Below are 15,330 nucleotides of genomic sequence, written 5' to 3'. Positions count from 1 at the left end.
TTTGGTTTTCAGGTAAGAGTGCCATTTGATTTCTCACACGGAGTGTTACACTGTGAGGGATTTTCTGTCAGCGTAATAAACCATGCTACGCTTTGCTTTGAACAGTTTATGCAGTACATATAATATTCGCAATATGTTTACAGTTCTGTTGAAATATCCAGATTTAATTTTCTCTTTTTTATTTACTTATTTTTTATTCCCATTTGACTGCACAACTTCTCAACTGCCAAGCTGCCCTCATGCAGCTTGTTTTAAATGTGAATATAGTGTCACATATTTACAGTGTTAGTGAAAAAACTACATTATGTAAATGTAACTTGATGCACAAGTAAGTATCCATCCTGCATGGAGTTTTGGAGATACTGTGTAGATTTTGAAATTGAACTAAGACCTTTGTACTAATCAGTATGATGTTTTTGTAGTAATTTTCACCTGAAAACATTTCAGTGTTTTTGAATTATTAACTGAAATGTTAACTTAGGTGTTAACACTATGAAAGAGTTCACAGTAAAATTAACTTTAGGTGATAAAATGCTAACTCCATGTAGAGTAAATTAGAACTAACTCCCAAGGGGTCCCATGAGTGTATTCAGTGGTCTCACATGTACATTCAAACAAAGTGTAGAATTTACTGTGTGACCTTTTCACAAAACAAGCACTCAGTCCTGTAGTGTGTGTCTAAATCTGCCTGTAGGCCTTTATAGAGAAACTTAATACCACTGGAAAGTCTTGTTTTCACGTCTCATCTTGCTATGGTTGAACTAGGATTAAAACATTTCAGGACTGAAATGAGGCAAAGAAAATTAAAATAATACAAAATTATTAAAACAACAACAGCAATGAAACTGACAAGACATGTTTGAAATAAAACCGTGTGCTAGCACTAATAAAGACTTTAGAAAAAAAATCCAATAAAAATAAAAGACAGGGAGTTCCAGAGCCAAGGAGTTCTGACTGCAAAAGCTTGGTCACTTATAAAGTGACCCCAAAAATTACATATTTTACATATTTTGGAGAAGCAATTGAGGTCAGCTTTGAGGGGAAATGGAAGTTCACTTAATGTTAAAGGGACAGTTCACCTTAAAATCAAAAATACTTTTTTTCCTCTTACCTGTAGTGCTATTTATCCATCTAGATTTTTTTTGGTGTGAGTTGCAGAGTTTTGGAGATATCAGCTGTAGAGTTGTCTGTCTTCTCTCCAGTATAGTGGAACTAGATGACACTCGGCTTGTGGTGCTCAAAGCACCAAAGATCTCTTTCCAAAAATCATGAGTATTATCTACTTTCTTTCTAGTAGCATAGAAAGTAGTTCAGACCAGTGTCTCTTTCCAGAATTCATGACCTAGTTACTCAAGATAACCCACTTTTGTGAACAGTTTCTTGTAGGAACTACTTTCTTTCTATAGATTCAACCACAGAGTGAAAGTTCCTTTCCTGTCTCCAGGATTACCTGCTCGTCATATCATCGTGCAAAGATGAGCTTTGGACAGCCAGCTTTCCATCTTCAGGATACCCCAGGCTTCACATGGACTCTTCCTCCTCACTCCAGCCAACATCCCACCTTTTCCAGCTGGTAGCCTATTCTTAAAGGAATAGTTCACCCAAAAATGAAAATTCACTTAGTACCTATTCACCCTCATAATGATCTAAGGTTTCAGCCCACAAAACTCTGCTGGAGTTTCACAGGAAAACAGTGTTGCAGAATCTCGCAAACAATGGTTAGGCTCAGTTTTCAAACAGAAACAAACAAACAAACAAACAAAAAACAAACAAACAAACAAACAAACAAACAAACAGAAAATGCCTCCATACTGCTCATCAAGTGTAATCCAAGTCTCCTAAAGCCCTGACATGACGTTCACTTCTGTGTGCACACTGTTACACCAGGGCAGTTGAAACAGTGTACATGCTCACGTGAATGTGGCTCCAAACTAAAAATCTACAGTGAAGATTAAGATTACAAACATGGTGTAAATGATGTCTTTCAAGTCAACTCGGCATGTTGGGGCTTTAGGAGACTTGGATTACACCAGACGAGCAGTATGGAGACTTTTTAAGTTTCTTTTTTTAGTTTGAAAACTGGTCACCATTTACTTCCATTATTTGGGAGATTCTTCAACTCTGTTCTCCTGTCAAACTCCAGCAGTGTTTTGTGGAATAAAAAACTAAACCCTCAGTCACCATGAAGGTGAGTACTATCCTTTTAAATACTGACTTGTTTTCAGCATGCTTGTTGTCTGCATTAAGTCATCTTCAATCAACAACAGCAAAGCACAAACTGTACAACTGGCACCAAACTTGTCCAGAGGGATAGGTAGTGCTACAGGTAAGAGGAAAAATATCTGTTTTTTATTTTGGGCTGAACTGTCCATTTTGTGATTCAAGTCGGACTCTTGTTATACTGAATTAGTTGAAAGTGTAGAAGCACTCATGTAGACAATATGAGACACCAAGAGAAAACAGAGAACTTCCTCAGTTTGTCTCTAATACATGACTGAACCACTGGGTGGAGACAAATCAACATCAGAGTTTCTTTCCATCCTTTGGAGCTGTGGGACGAGGTAAAGTTTGTTTACACTGTAAACACACATTTTACAGCATCAAATGCTATAAGTCAACATTTAAATGTTGGCTGTGTATATGAGTATGTGTTTATGTATAGGCATGTGTTTATATCGATTAAAAGCTTTGAAATCATGTGTTAATACTGGTTTTATTTTTGTGTTGTGATCCTTATTAGAATGTGCTGTTCATTACAGTCTTGAGAATAACTTTATTGTGTTTTTGTGTAGTAGAACAGGGAAACTCAATTAAAGACCACAAAGCTGTGTATGTCTGTATTCCAACCCCCTAGAAGTTCACTGTGTTTAGTATCATTATATTTTAATATTTTATATTTATTATAAATTATTAATGTAACTAATCAAAAATCTTACTGTAATATATTTAAAATATCTTTACTAATATATAATAATGTTTAATTTAATTAAATAATGAATTTAATATTTTAATATTTATATTTTATATATTTATATACATATGTCTCTAACTATAGTTGTAACTCACATTACCAGTCATAATTATCAGTGACAACAAAATATAAATATTATATAATAGTAGGCTGTATATAATCAATATTCCATAATAATCTTTAAATAATCTGCATATTAGTCTCTTTTGGAATGCACCATATATCTTAAATTAATCAGTAAATTAATCAGATCTAAAGTAGTAAGTCTGTACAGTATAGACTACACAGTGTAATTAGATCTAAAGTTTAACAAGTGTGTTTTGGAAAAAAAAAGAGTAGAAAGTACAGATATTTGTGTTTAAATGTAGAAAATAAAAGTAAAAAATTCTTATAAAAATAAGTACTCAAGTAAAGAATGGGTGCCTAAAAAATCTGGTTAAGTACAGTAACTAAGTACTTGTACTTAGTTACTTTCTACCTCTGATGAAAACATACTTTTGAATGCTATATTAATTGCTGCCATATTCTGGCATTAAAGCCCCATAAATCTGATACCCTGTACCTTTAATGTTGCTGGCAGGTTGAATAATTTGTGTCACTTGAAGAACTGAATTTAGTGGTTTATTTTATGTTGCTGCTGATTTCCCTACAGGTGATCAGATTTTAATTTTATTTTTTATACCCATTGTTTTATGCTTTAACGATTATGAAGGATTGCATATATGTTTTATATTTTGATGTATTGGTGCTTTATGAGTGAGTGACTATTTTTCTGTCTTTGTTTACATGAGCTCACCAAGACAAATTCCAGTCAACCAAACTGATATGGCAATAAAGTATTGAATATTGAATTATAAGTAAGCTGAGAGCGTAAGTGGAAGTTCCAAGGCCGGGGATCCTACGTTAACAGTAGAATTTATTATTTTATGATTCAATAAAAGAGCGACAGAGCAGCTGCGGCCAAGACAGCAGTGCCGGAAGTGACAGTATTGCTGCCAGACTGTGGGACATTTTTATTATTTCACCAGACAATTTGAAGTTGAATTGTAAAGAAAACTCACCCATTGGTTCATTAGTTACCATGGTCGCCGTGAAGACTACATTTCCCAGTGGCAGCAAAATACAATATATCTGATAATGCTCCTGATTTTGATTTGATAGGTCTGGAGAATGGAGAATGGAGAATTTAAGTGTGGGAACATGTGATAGATAAAGTAATTTATTTTTATATGTACTATGGATTATTGGTTTATGTACTGGATCAAATATATAGTGGCTGTTTAGTGTTTATGGGGCTGTGCTCGTGTGTTTGTACTGTGATATAACTACTGGAGCAATATTTGAATGAGATTATAAATTAATTTGGATTTTATTTATGTTTATGTTTGTGTGATGCTGATTTATCGTGCGGCAATGAGTGAACATGCTGGAATGTTTTGTTTGTAGTTAATATGTCGGAATAATTCCATGAAGGTGGGTCATGAAAATGACCAGACACAAAAATAAAATATTCATTCATTCATTCATTCATTCATTCATTCAACTTGAAAAGCCAGCATCAACACAAGGCTGCAGCCTGTAGCGACACACCTACAGGTTGATTCAGTGGTCAATCAAGGACAACACACAATGAAGAGTATAAACATCATGAATGTAATTACAAAAGTGAAACAATCTCTCAGTCAACAGCCGCAACATGACCTCAACACACACAATACACCCCCGCACAGACCTCCCAATCTCATTTGATTTGTACTGTAGGACCTATAAATAGGTTCAGACTCACAGCCCAAAGTGCTGTTTGCCCCACTGGGCTCAGGTCATTTACAGAACTCTAATTGGACGCTGGCCTGTAATTTCCTCCATTAGGAAGCATCTGTTATATCCATTAGCTGTTGTGGTCTGCTTTCTACTGAAAAGCTCGTATCAGTTAGTACTGTATATGTTGTTTTGTAAATAGTGGTTTCCCATCAGGGTCTTTCTATCACCACTTCTATCTGAACTCACCCTTTTAGCTTCTTGTAATAGTTCTGTTATCAAAACCTGGAATACTGTGAATATGGTGGTTATCTTCACCTCCCTTTGGCCACCAAGTTTTATCTCCATACTGCAGATCTATGCCAATCACTCATTTTTGAAATTATAGGACAAAACCACATTTTGAGGTCGTTTCAATTTATACTCTTAAATTACGCTGGAAAGCATATTATAAAAGGTCAAACTCATTGTGATGACATTTTTCTTATTAAATGTAGATGTCAACTTCATCAGATTTACCATCTGATGGAGTTGACAAAATGTATTTTGTCATATCACAGCATTGTCATAGTGAGTTTCTTTAAAGTGTCTCAGTGGTCTCTGAATGCTAATCAAAATACACATTTTAATCCATAATTCTTATTTAGCTTTGACTTAGAAGGACTACAGAGTTGACATGTTCTGATTGAGACACACCTTATAGAAATATTATTTAATATATTTGTCAGAAAACAGAAAGTTTACCAGTGCCTCAGCAGGGTCAGGCTGACTGACTGACTGGCAGAATTTCTGACATTCTGTAACCATGGAAACTAAACTGTAACCATTCAAATGAACAATTCACCCATAAACAGGAAGTGCCAGTAAACTACAGCCTACAACAGGAAGTCTCGGCAAAAGAAAGGACAACAGGTAGGCTTAATTACTGTTTTATAAGTGAAATACTAATGATAGTATCTGCCAACTATTATACAATACTGTGTAGTTTATTATTTTATAGCTAAGTTATTCAATTTAGGAATTCATGTAATCATAAGATTTGATATTTTAGACTATACACTAATCTATTGTAGGTAAAACATTAACTATGAAGAAGTGCCTCATTCAAAGAATCGAAACTATCCCTTTCATATCCATAAAAAGAAGATGAATCATACTTTCCTTCCTGTCAATCGGTAATAAAAAGTTGTTTTTCCATTTCAGCCTGTAATAGAAGTGCCATCCTGGTGTGGTCATTTTCCTCAGTTTCAGTTTCATTTTCTGTCATTTATGACATATTACTGGAAACGATGTGTGAGACATTTCTGAAATAATTTTAATAATGTCTGGGGCATATAAAGGCAGTAATCCATGCTGGTTGCTTGTGAAACATAAACTGTCTTTTGGAACACAACCATTCCGCTGTATTTTTTTTTTCTTTCATTTGTAAAAAAGGCAAACGTGAGCAAACAACCAGGGTCTTTAAATTTTAGTGCCAAATTTGAATACTTCCACAATTCCACAGTGGGCGTAGGCTGTTTGTGGAGTATACACTTCATATAAATAGATCACCCCAAAGTAAAACACACTGCAAGCCCTAGTCCATCTGTTGTTTATCTTTCATAGTTCGTTTAGAACATATCCTCAGGATACATTTTCAGATTTCAGTGAAAGGCAAAAAATAGACACAACATTGTTTCAATTTTCTATATAATAACTTTATTTATATAGCACCTTCAAAAACAGAGCAGAATACCAATGACATAATATAACATCATAAAGACACAAATAAAAGACACCAAAACATAGAAAACATAAGACAGAACAGTCAAAGAGAAGCACAGGAAAACAAGAAATAAAGGGACATGAATGCAGAGATGAAATAAAATGGATAATAAGATGACATCATGTAATGTCAAAATAAATAAAAAGAATAAACAAATATAAAGATTGCGTGTATATAAATCCCATGTTGTTTGTAACTGTGCATGAGTTTGCCTCACAGCTGTGAATGTGTGTTACAGTGAGCATGGATGAAGTCATATGGGCCAGTTCAGAGTGTGGTGTGGAGGAGGTCCAGACTCATGTGGACCTCCTGGACCTCCGCAACCAAATCCTCCAGCTGTGCGACACCACACTCAGCGACCACTCCATCATGGTTAGTATACCCAGGGCTGAAAGTACCTCATTACAAATACTCAAATTACTGTAATGAAGTGGTGAACTGGTATTAATTTATTAATACATGGAATTATTATCAGTTATATTTTGGATCTTTATTAAGCATAGAGAAATTGACAGGGTGTGCAGTTTTTAATATGAAGCAATGTGTGATAGTTGTACAGTGCCATTTGCACTCAATTGTCAGAGACTAGTTGTCTGAAAAACAATGCACAATGGGGACATTCAGCTGCACAAGCCACAACGGAAATGTTGATCATGTTGGTGGAAGTGACACTGTACTGTACACTTGTTGAGGTGTTCAGACCAAAATTAGCACTGTGTTTAAAAACCAGAACGGCCTGAGTTGGTGTGAAGATGTATACATCTAGTTTGATCAAAAAAATCAGATGCAAAACTCATCAGATATAACAGATTACAGTCTGAACAGCAGTTTATAGGTTACTACTATACAACTCAAGCTGTAAATAACTATTACTGCGTATGAATGAGTGTAACATTATGAATGTTTTTAAGGAAAAAAGTGGAACAGATAGTAACAGTGAAAAACACTTTTGCCTTTAGACATGATCAACAACTTTGTTGAATTAATTAGCGGAGATGGAAAGAGTACTAAAATATTGCTTTAATCTGTATTTAAATAAATTGATTAAAACAAGGGCACAGTATGCCATAAATGTAAAGCAACAAACGTTCTTTCAAATCAAAAATGATACGACACTCCCTCTTCTTTCTGCCCACGACTGCCTACACTGCCTTTAATTCTTTTTTTTACCACTTGCCCATTCAGACAAGTGAGTTGCTAGATTTACTAGCTCGACGTGGCAGTTTACTTGCCACAGGCAAACGGACACTCCTTATTGCTAACCTCATAGAATATGGCTGAAATGGAATATAATATTCATAAGAATGTGTTCATTGGTGTATAATCACCTGAAAATAAGAATCATTGTGTTTTCATTGTCTTATAATGAGTCCTTCATATCAACAGAAGGAGCAGGTCCTCATCCACAGAGGCCCCCCTGACGTGTAACCAAACACTGGCTCTAGATATGGTCTTTTGTGTTGTGCGTAAGTTTTGCAGCCACTGTAGATTTTCCTAAACGCCTGGAAGAAGAAGGTGAGATGAGGTGCTTGCAATTGCATAGCTCATTGTTAGATGCCACTAAATTCTACACAGAAATTTTAAATGTACAAGCATCAGAGTTTCCAGACTTTTTTGACAGGGGTGGCCCAAGTAGGACACTGACTTATGCAAGGGTGGCATGCAGCTTGCACACATGTGTGCACAATAATGTGCACATGCATGTCCATTTTTTTCCTGTGTTTAAAATTTGTATGTCAAAGCTAAATAGTCATACTAATCACAGCACAACAGAGTGACAGCATCAAAATATAAGTCCTTAAAAGGGAATTGTACATCCATCCTCAGATTGTGAGACTCCTAAACTCATTGTCCTCACTCCATTATGAAAAATACTTTTATTTTCATGATTACTATTTAAATAATTTATTAATTAAGCTAACTTGCACAAAATTGAAAGCAGGTTAAACACAAACACAAAAGAAAACAATGCACAATTAAAAATCTGGTGATATATGATGTTACTGTTAAATTAAAGAAAATCTTTAGGCTACAATTGGATTTAATGTCAGTCCAACAACACTAGTGTGAGACAAACAGTGTTGATTGTTTTAAGGAAGCTGTTATGCAATTCAAAACCATGATGTTTTCATAAACCTAACCGCGTGGTTTAGTTGTTGTTCAGACCTAACCAAACTATGACTGTTAAGTGAAACATTTCTCACAAAGCTTTATTTTGAAAGTCTAAGCACACGTATTATTCGCAGAATGAGAACATGTGTACTTTCCACACCTATCTGAGGCAACATCCCATTCTCACACAGCTACTATCATGACTTCAGACTATTGCTTTAACTCTGTATCTGGGTGACTTCAAATGTAACAAAGTATAATACTTTAAAAAACACTAGATGACTGATTTTCATAAGTATGCAAATAAAGGGGTTCCCCTATAGCCCAGTTGGTAAAGTGTATGCCTCATGAACTGAAGCCATTGGTCCTCTGCAGCGGCCATCGGCTTGACTCCCACCTGCAGCATACGTATTTGCTGCATGTCGTCCCCTCTCTGACTCTACCCTCTTTCCTGTCATATCTTCAGCTGTTACTATCAAAAATAAAGGCAAAAGTACCCCCCCCCCAAAAAAAACAAAACAAAACAAAACAAAACAAAAAAAACATGTAATTTGGTGTTAAGTTGCTCAGTTGCTGCTGCTAAGTTTCAAGTATACCTCAGCCATTATGTGCTCATGTTCCAGGGTAAAAGGCTGTTGTCCAATAATGTAACAAAAATCTAAATATCTGTACAGGCCTGTCCACATACAGCCAGAATAACCTTTGGTGTCCTCCTCAATTTCATTTCACCAACAAATCCCACCTTGAAGTAACATTAAAACCAAACATCCAGGCTTTTGTATTCCTTCAGGCTTTGTGTATTTTCCCTGGCATCCACATCAGGTCCATATAAAGGTCAGGAAACACAAGTCCAACAGCCCTGAAGCAGCTAAGCAGTTGTTATCCCCATCAGGCATAGCAGAGAGGGGAGCATGCGATCACTTCTGCGTGTGTGTGAATGAGTGCGTGCGTTATCAGTGGACCTGTATTTTGTCTGGAACTAATCTCGAGTACCACTGAACCGATCAGCCAAATATTTTTGTGCACATGCATGACAAAAAGCTTTAAAAGCTTTTTTTTTTTTTTTTTTTAAATGACTCTTATACCTTTATGTTTTAGTGGCCTCAGGCATTCTGTTTTGTGTTCATCCTATTCTTGTGAATGCACTATATCAACACCTTGAGGAAATTTCTTCAAACTTTGCATAAATCTTCATTTCGATTCCAGGATGAAGTGATTAAATTTTGGTGGCCAGAGATCAATGTGACCTCATGTCTGTCCCGTTCTCATGAAGGCAAGATCTCAGCAACGCTAGGGGTGAATTTCTTCAAACTTCAAAACGTCCACTTGGACTCAAGGGTGCACTGATTAGATTTAAGCAGTCAAAGGTCACAGTGACCTCACTGAACACATTTTTGGCCATAACTCAAGAATTCACATGCTAATTATGACAAAATTGCACACAAATATCTAACAAGATAGAATGATGAGATGTTAATATTTTATATATCCACAAGGTCAAAGGTCAACATCACTGTGACATCATAATGTTCAGCTCTGTCAGTCCTCTGTCCTCCTCTGTAAAAATAGTGAAGTTACAGGTCATGTTGCAGGATATTTTACCACTCAGTCTAACTAAGAGGACGTGCAAAGTGGCATCACTGCATACTTTGGATTAGTTCAAAGACTCTGACATCATCCTGCAACATCCCAGCATATCTTTTAAAACCTTAACTGAAGTATAAATGTGCTGTCTGAGGGATGTGATACAGTATGAGAGGTTGAGCACATAACAGCACCAGTAGACTGATGAGTTCCTGTAATTTCTTTCCAAGGTGATGCACCAGAAGCTGCAGCTCATGCAGAGGAGTTCATACTACTTGGAAGTCCAGCGCGAGGATTTGCCACCAACAGCAGCCGAGCAGCGGCAGCACAATGTTCGCATATCTGACCACCAGTTGTGGTCTCTCATTGACGTGCAGAAGCTGCAGCGCTTAATGGCCCAAGCTAACACCCATGTGAAGTTCCTCCTCACTCTTCTGGAAATGCTCTACCAGGAGATCATGTGGGGCTGCCAGGAGCTGGGGGTCTTCATCGTTAAGTATGACCAGGGTCAGTTGGATGCTGACATTGGAGCTTCTACACAGCAGAAGCTCCAGCAAACCCACCAGTATATAAATGACTTTGAGAGAAGAATGACTAACAGTTTTGACCCACTGGACCTGCAGATCCATCTTGTCCCCAACACAGGGAGGTTTACCATTCCACCGCTGAGGGCGTCACTGTTCATAAGGCCGCCGGTTATACTTGACAGGTCCAAGTCGTATGTGACACCCAATGCTGTTTATCTCAGTTGGGAAATTGCAGGCCAGCAGTCGCAGGAGCCGAACCAGCAGTTTGAGGTCAGTGTGAGGAACCTTCACCCAAACACTGCTGAAAGTGACCAGTTCAAATGCACATGCCAGTCATACCACATGCTGGTCAACAACCTGACACCTGACAGGTACTATGAGTTCTCTGTCAAAAGACTAGACGCTGCCAATTTGGTCTATGGACTGTGGAGTGACACCATGATCCTGAAGACCTTGGTTATTTACAAGTGAGAGCAAAATGACCTTTTGAAGAGAGAGAAGCGACTTCACACCCTGTGAAGAGAAATATATCCAAAAATCTTTATTTCAAATAAAACTTTTAACTGAAAACTGTGTTTAGTGCATAATAAATTGGTTGATCAAAAAAAAAAAAAAAAAAGGCTCCTGAGGGAATATGAAGTTAAAAAATGAAAAACACACACACAACATAGCTGGACTTCAAAGGTAGAAATTTGAACCAAATGAAGATGAGTAAATAGCAGTGGTTCAATATTCAGCTATCCAATATGACAGATGCAAAGTCAAAATATCGATCAATATAGTAATCTTTAATACACGCCTTTATTTTGAAATTCCCATGGTGTGTCTGTGTCACAAATGTCTGGAAGAGTTCAGTCATAAAATTGTCAAATTATAATTCATTTTCTTTTTGTGAGATGACATAAATGTAAATAAATGGACATATGATATCGTCTGATATTGATCGCTGACCCCTGAACTGAATTAAATTGAAATCGTATCATGGCAGACTTTGTGATATCAGCAAATATTGTATTGTTGTCCAAATAATCTATATTATATCGTGCCATGATGAAACTTGTGGTTTACACCCCTAGAAGATATGGGCTACAGGGAACATAACCTGGGTGGTTACAAAATATTTTTGGATTTACACCTTTGGCATTTAAAGGAAAATTCTGTAATATACTTAGTGTAATAAACTGTAAAATTACCACAATGTGTCATCAGAGTTCAAGGAAACATTTTAGGTTGAAATACTCACTGCATTTGACATGAATGCTACAGCCGTGGATTACCCTTTGAAAATTCCATTCCAGACCAGAATAACTGTTTTGGATGTCTGTTTCACATTAATCAGATTTCAAATTAATGCAAATTTTTCACCAAATGTGCAACTGTCTGTTTATGAGTTGTAAGAAATCATTAATAATCTTACAGAAGGTGCAGATTTTTATAACTGTTAAATTGAGCAAAATGTTAATGGAGTTTGACAGGCAGTCACTTAACTCATCATCCAGAGTGTGTTATTTCAGAGCAGTGGGCTTTTGTTTTCAGGAGAACAGGCTTAACTTTGCATTGATAGACAAATGACAGTTAAAAACACCTGATCAGCTTGCAGTGGAGGACTTGTCGCTTGTTATTGTCAATTTACAATGTTGCAGGTGCTCTGCACTCCTGCAGAGCTCCTGCAGAGTTCCTGCAGCCTGCCTGTCTCTGCTGTGTCTGGGAAGGAGGCGGTGAGGGGGAAAACAACTTGCTTCAACCATAGATTGTATGTTAAATAGAATTTCAACATATTTAATGTACTGTCTCTGGCTCCAACTGCTGAACTCATTTTGGCATGTGAAATACCTCCATATTGCTCCTTTAAGTTTTGATTCCTTTGATGATTTTGTTCTTGATTATCACTTCCTGTTTCATATTTTGCTTTTTGTGGTTTGTTTACAAAGAATCTCAGAGAGAAGTAACTGTATGTTTTCACATTAGAAACTCAATTTTGCAAGGAAAAGTTTCTCACGCTCACTTGAGGTGGTTGAAAATGTGTTCTTAATAAGAGATGGAAACACTTTGTCTGACCAAGTTGTTGTAGTGAACATTTAACTCACTTGACTGATCAGCTGTTTCTGCTCATCTCTTCCATGGATCTCTAATATGTCCAGGTCCAGACAAATTTGAAGGAAACCTTCTGAATTAATTTGTGACTGTATTACTGAAGGAATGAGTTAGCATATTAGCATTTCAGGTTCCTTTGTCTCTAAGTGTTTTTCTTGGTTAGATGCTTGAAATAAGTGGTTAAGAGATACTTAAAAGATTTTCACATCATGTTCTCATAAAATATGTCAGTAAATACCTCATTCATGAATTTTGAAGCTTTTACGTGTCTTAAAAAGGTAGGTTGCCAGCAAGTGGCGGAGATTGTCGTGGATATTTAAACATCATTATGGTGATGTAACATCATTATTATTATCTTATTTTAGTGCAAAATCCCACTGGATTTTTGTGGGTTGAACCAGAGCAATACTAAGCTCAACCAACTGTTGTGTGAAATCGAGAGAACCGGACCCAAAAGCGAGATTCAGACAGCCGTTCAGTTTTAAGTGGCTTTATTTTCAAATAAACAAGAATGGACATCTTGAGTTGATGCTGGGCTCTCAGGAGAAACAGGGCGGGCAGGCAGAGTGAGGCTGGAAACAGGTGGCACACAGGACAGGCAGGCAAACGGGTAACCAGTTAATGTGGATCTGAGGCAGAAAAGGACAAGTTTTAAGCAAAAATCCACAAGGGAAAAAAGCAATGAGCAACAAGTAGGCCATGATTAGTGATCTGCAGAGCCGGGGTATTTGTACTGCTGGAGCTGATTGGTGGATGGTTTTCAGGTGAGCAGGCAGATTGGCAGCAGGAGTTGATTGGCAGCAGAACTGATGAGCCACGCCCAGACACACAGACAGAGAGACAAACAAGGAACCACAAGAAACAAAAGGGAGGGGGGAAACAGCTGAGGAATGAAGGAAAAGGCAGACTATGACACCTACAAAATTACACCATCCCTGTAACACTTTATAATAGTTTTCTGACTGGAGCATTGGTGCCACCTACTACTGCTTATCTCAATGAACCAGCTCCTAATAATCACATAATGGTAGTGTATGGAAACAAGCATTTACTCACATTTCTTTTTCCCAATTTACTTGAAATTTGCTTAAAGTTTGTGATACATTTCGATGTCAACACAGGTCATGTAACTGTAAAAGGGTTCACTTGTAGTGATGAACCGCCAAAGAATGATTAGTTAATTCTGCAGGAATCTATTGTACAAAAGACCTTATCAACAGAAAGAGGGAAGAAATTAGGGTACCTCTCCATCCTCAGAGACAATGTGGTCTCAGCTGGTTAAACCTGTGTGATCACTGTGATCAGATCATCTGGACTGTGTTTTAATATAGATGATTGATTAATTGATTGATGTTCTCATTTACATTCTTTTTTGTTTCTCGTGCTTAACAAGTGAATGACAATAAAACTGTGCTATTGTGGCTCATTGTGTTAATGACACGTCCAACATGGATGAGATGTCCTTAAATGCTTAGACAAATCCAAATCTATTATTCCATGACAGTAATCAAGCTCTTTCTCTGCAGATGAAGATTATGCAATACAATTGTCATGACATTGACATGTAGACAAAATTGTTTATTCAGTGTTCTTCTGATAATTTATCATAGTTACAATGAAAGTCAGAATAACATTGGTGGATTTAGGGGTTTATATTTGTCCTGTGATTTTTCTTGGTTGAAGTGGATGAGGCTGTGATGGAGATTAGATGCGAGGTCATTTAATAAATGTAAGAATCAGAATCTGATGGTGGATGATGAGCTGTTTGTTTCTGTTGCCAGGGTGACAACACCGTTAATGAGATTTGATAAAAACCATGCCCCCACACAGTCCCGATGAAGCAGATTAGCTTAGTGAATGATAATTGATTTATAGAATCACAAGGAAATAAGAAACAAATAAACAGAAGTGAAGGACAGCGCTCAGTCAACAATGGAAATAATGCTAAACAGCCGAATGTAAACAGCAAACAATAACAGAATCATTACACTGAAAATCAGAAAAAAAAAATTTTTAAAACAAAAATAATGTTTATTTTCTTTACTTGAACAACATATTTCTGCACTGAGATGTTTGAAAAGGCTAGACATGCCACGTATTAAATTATTCCAAATATTTCGAACAATTGTCAAACCCAGAGAAGTTTGTAACTTATTCAAGGTCAAAGTATTTAAGGAGAACAATATGCACTGGATACATCAGAGAGTGAAGAAGGAAGCTGGTGAAGGTGACTAAATGTAACATAAATAAAACTTAAGTATTACCCAGCGGTGAACAAAGTACTCAACCCCAGTACTTGAGTCAAAGTAGAGATACTGGTCAAATATTACTCAACTACAAGTGAGCAACTACAAGTTGCTCAGTCAAAATTTTACTTGAGTTGAAGTACTAGAGTACTTACTTTTAAAAATACTTAAGTATTAAAAAGTATAAATCACAAAGTACATTTTCTAATATCAATACATGCTGTATTGTTTTCATGATGCATTTACAGAAGCTTGTAACTCTCTATAACCACC

The 15,330-nt window shown here is 36.6% G+C and overlaps 1 protein-coding gene across 1 annotated transcript; it reads left to right on the top strand.

The window, feature by feature from the left end:
• Positions 1–6,737: 6,737 nt before the first annotated feature.
• Positions 6,738–11,376, top strand: LOC146331040 (fibronectin type III domain-containing protein 11-like). The gene is made up of 2 exons (XM_084743881.1): positions 6,738–6,866; positions 10,421–11,376. The coding sequence occupies exons 1-2, from the start codon at positions 6,738–6,740 to the stop codon at positions 11,186–11,188; spliced, it is 897 nt and encodes a 298-aa protein (XP_084600007.1). The 3' UTR covers positions 11,189–11,376.
• Positions 11,377–15,330: the final 3,954 nt, after the last annotated feature.

Source organism: Lutjanus erythropterus, chromosome 2 (assembly GCF_056507025.1).
Source record: "Lutjanus erythropterus isolate fLutEry1 chromosome 2, fLutEry1.hap2, whole genome shotgun sequence".
Lineage (NCBI taxonomy): Eukaryota > Metazoa > Chordata > Actinopteri > Lutjaniformes > Lutjanidae > Lutjanus > Lutjanus erythropterus.
The sequence above is the reverse complement of the archived record's forward strand: the minus strand, read 5'-3'. Positions and strand labels throughout refer to the sequence as shown.

What these genes read in the sequence shown, in the direction of transcription:
- LOC146331040 (XM_084743881.1), top strand. Translation starts at nt 6,738, where the DNA reads ATGGATGAAGTCATATGGGCCAGTTCAGAGTGTGGTGTGGAGGAGGTC. An exon ending in TCAGCGACCACTCCATCATG is followed by an intron (nt 6,867 to 10,420) that starts GTTAGTATACCC and finishes TTTCTTTCCAAG; the next exon opens with GTGATGCACCAGAAGCTGCA.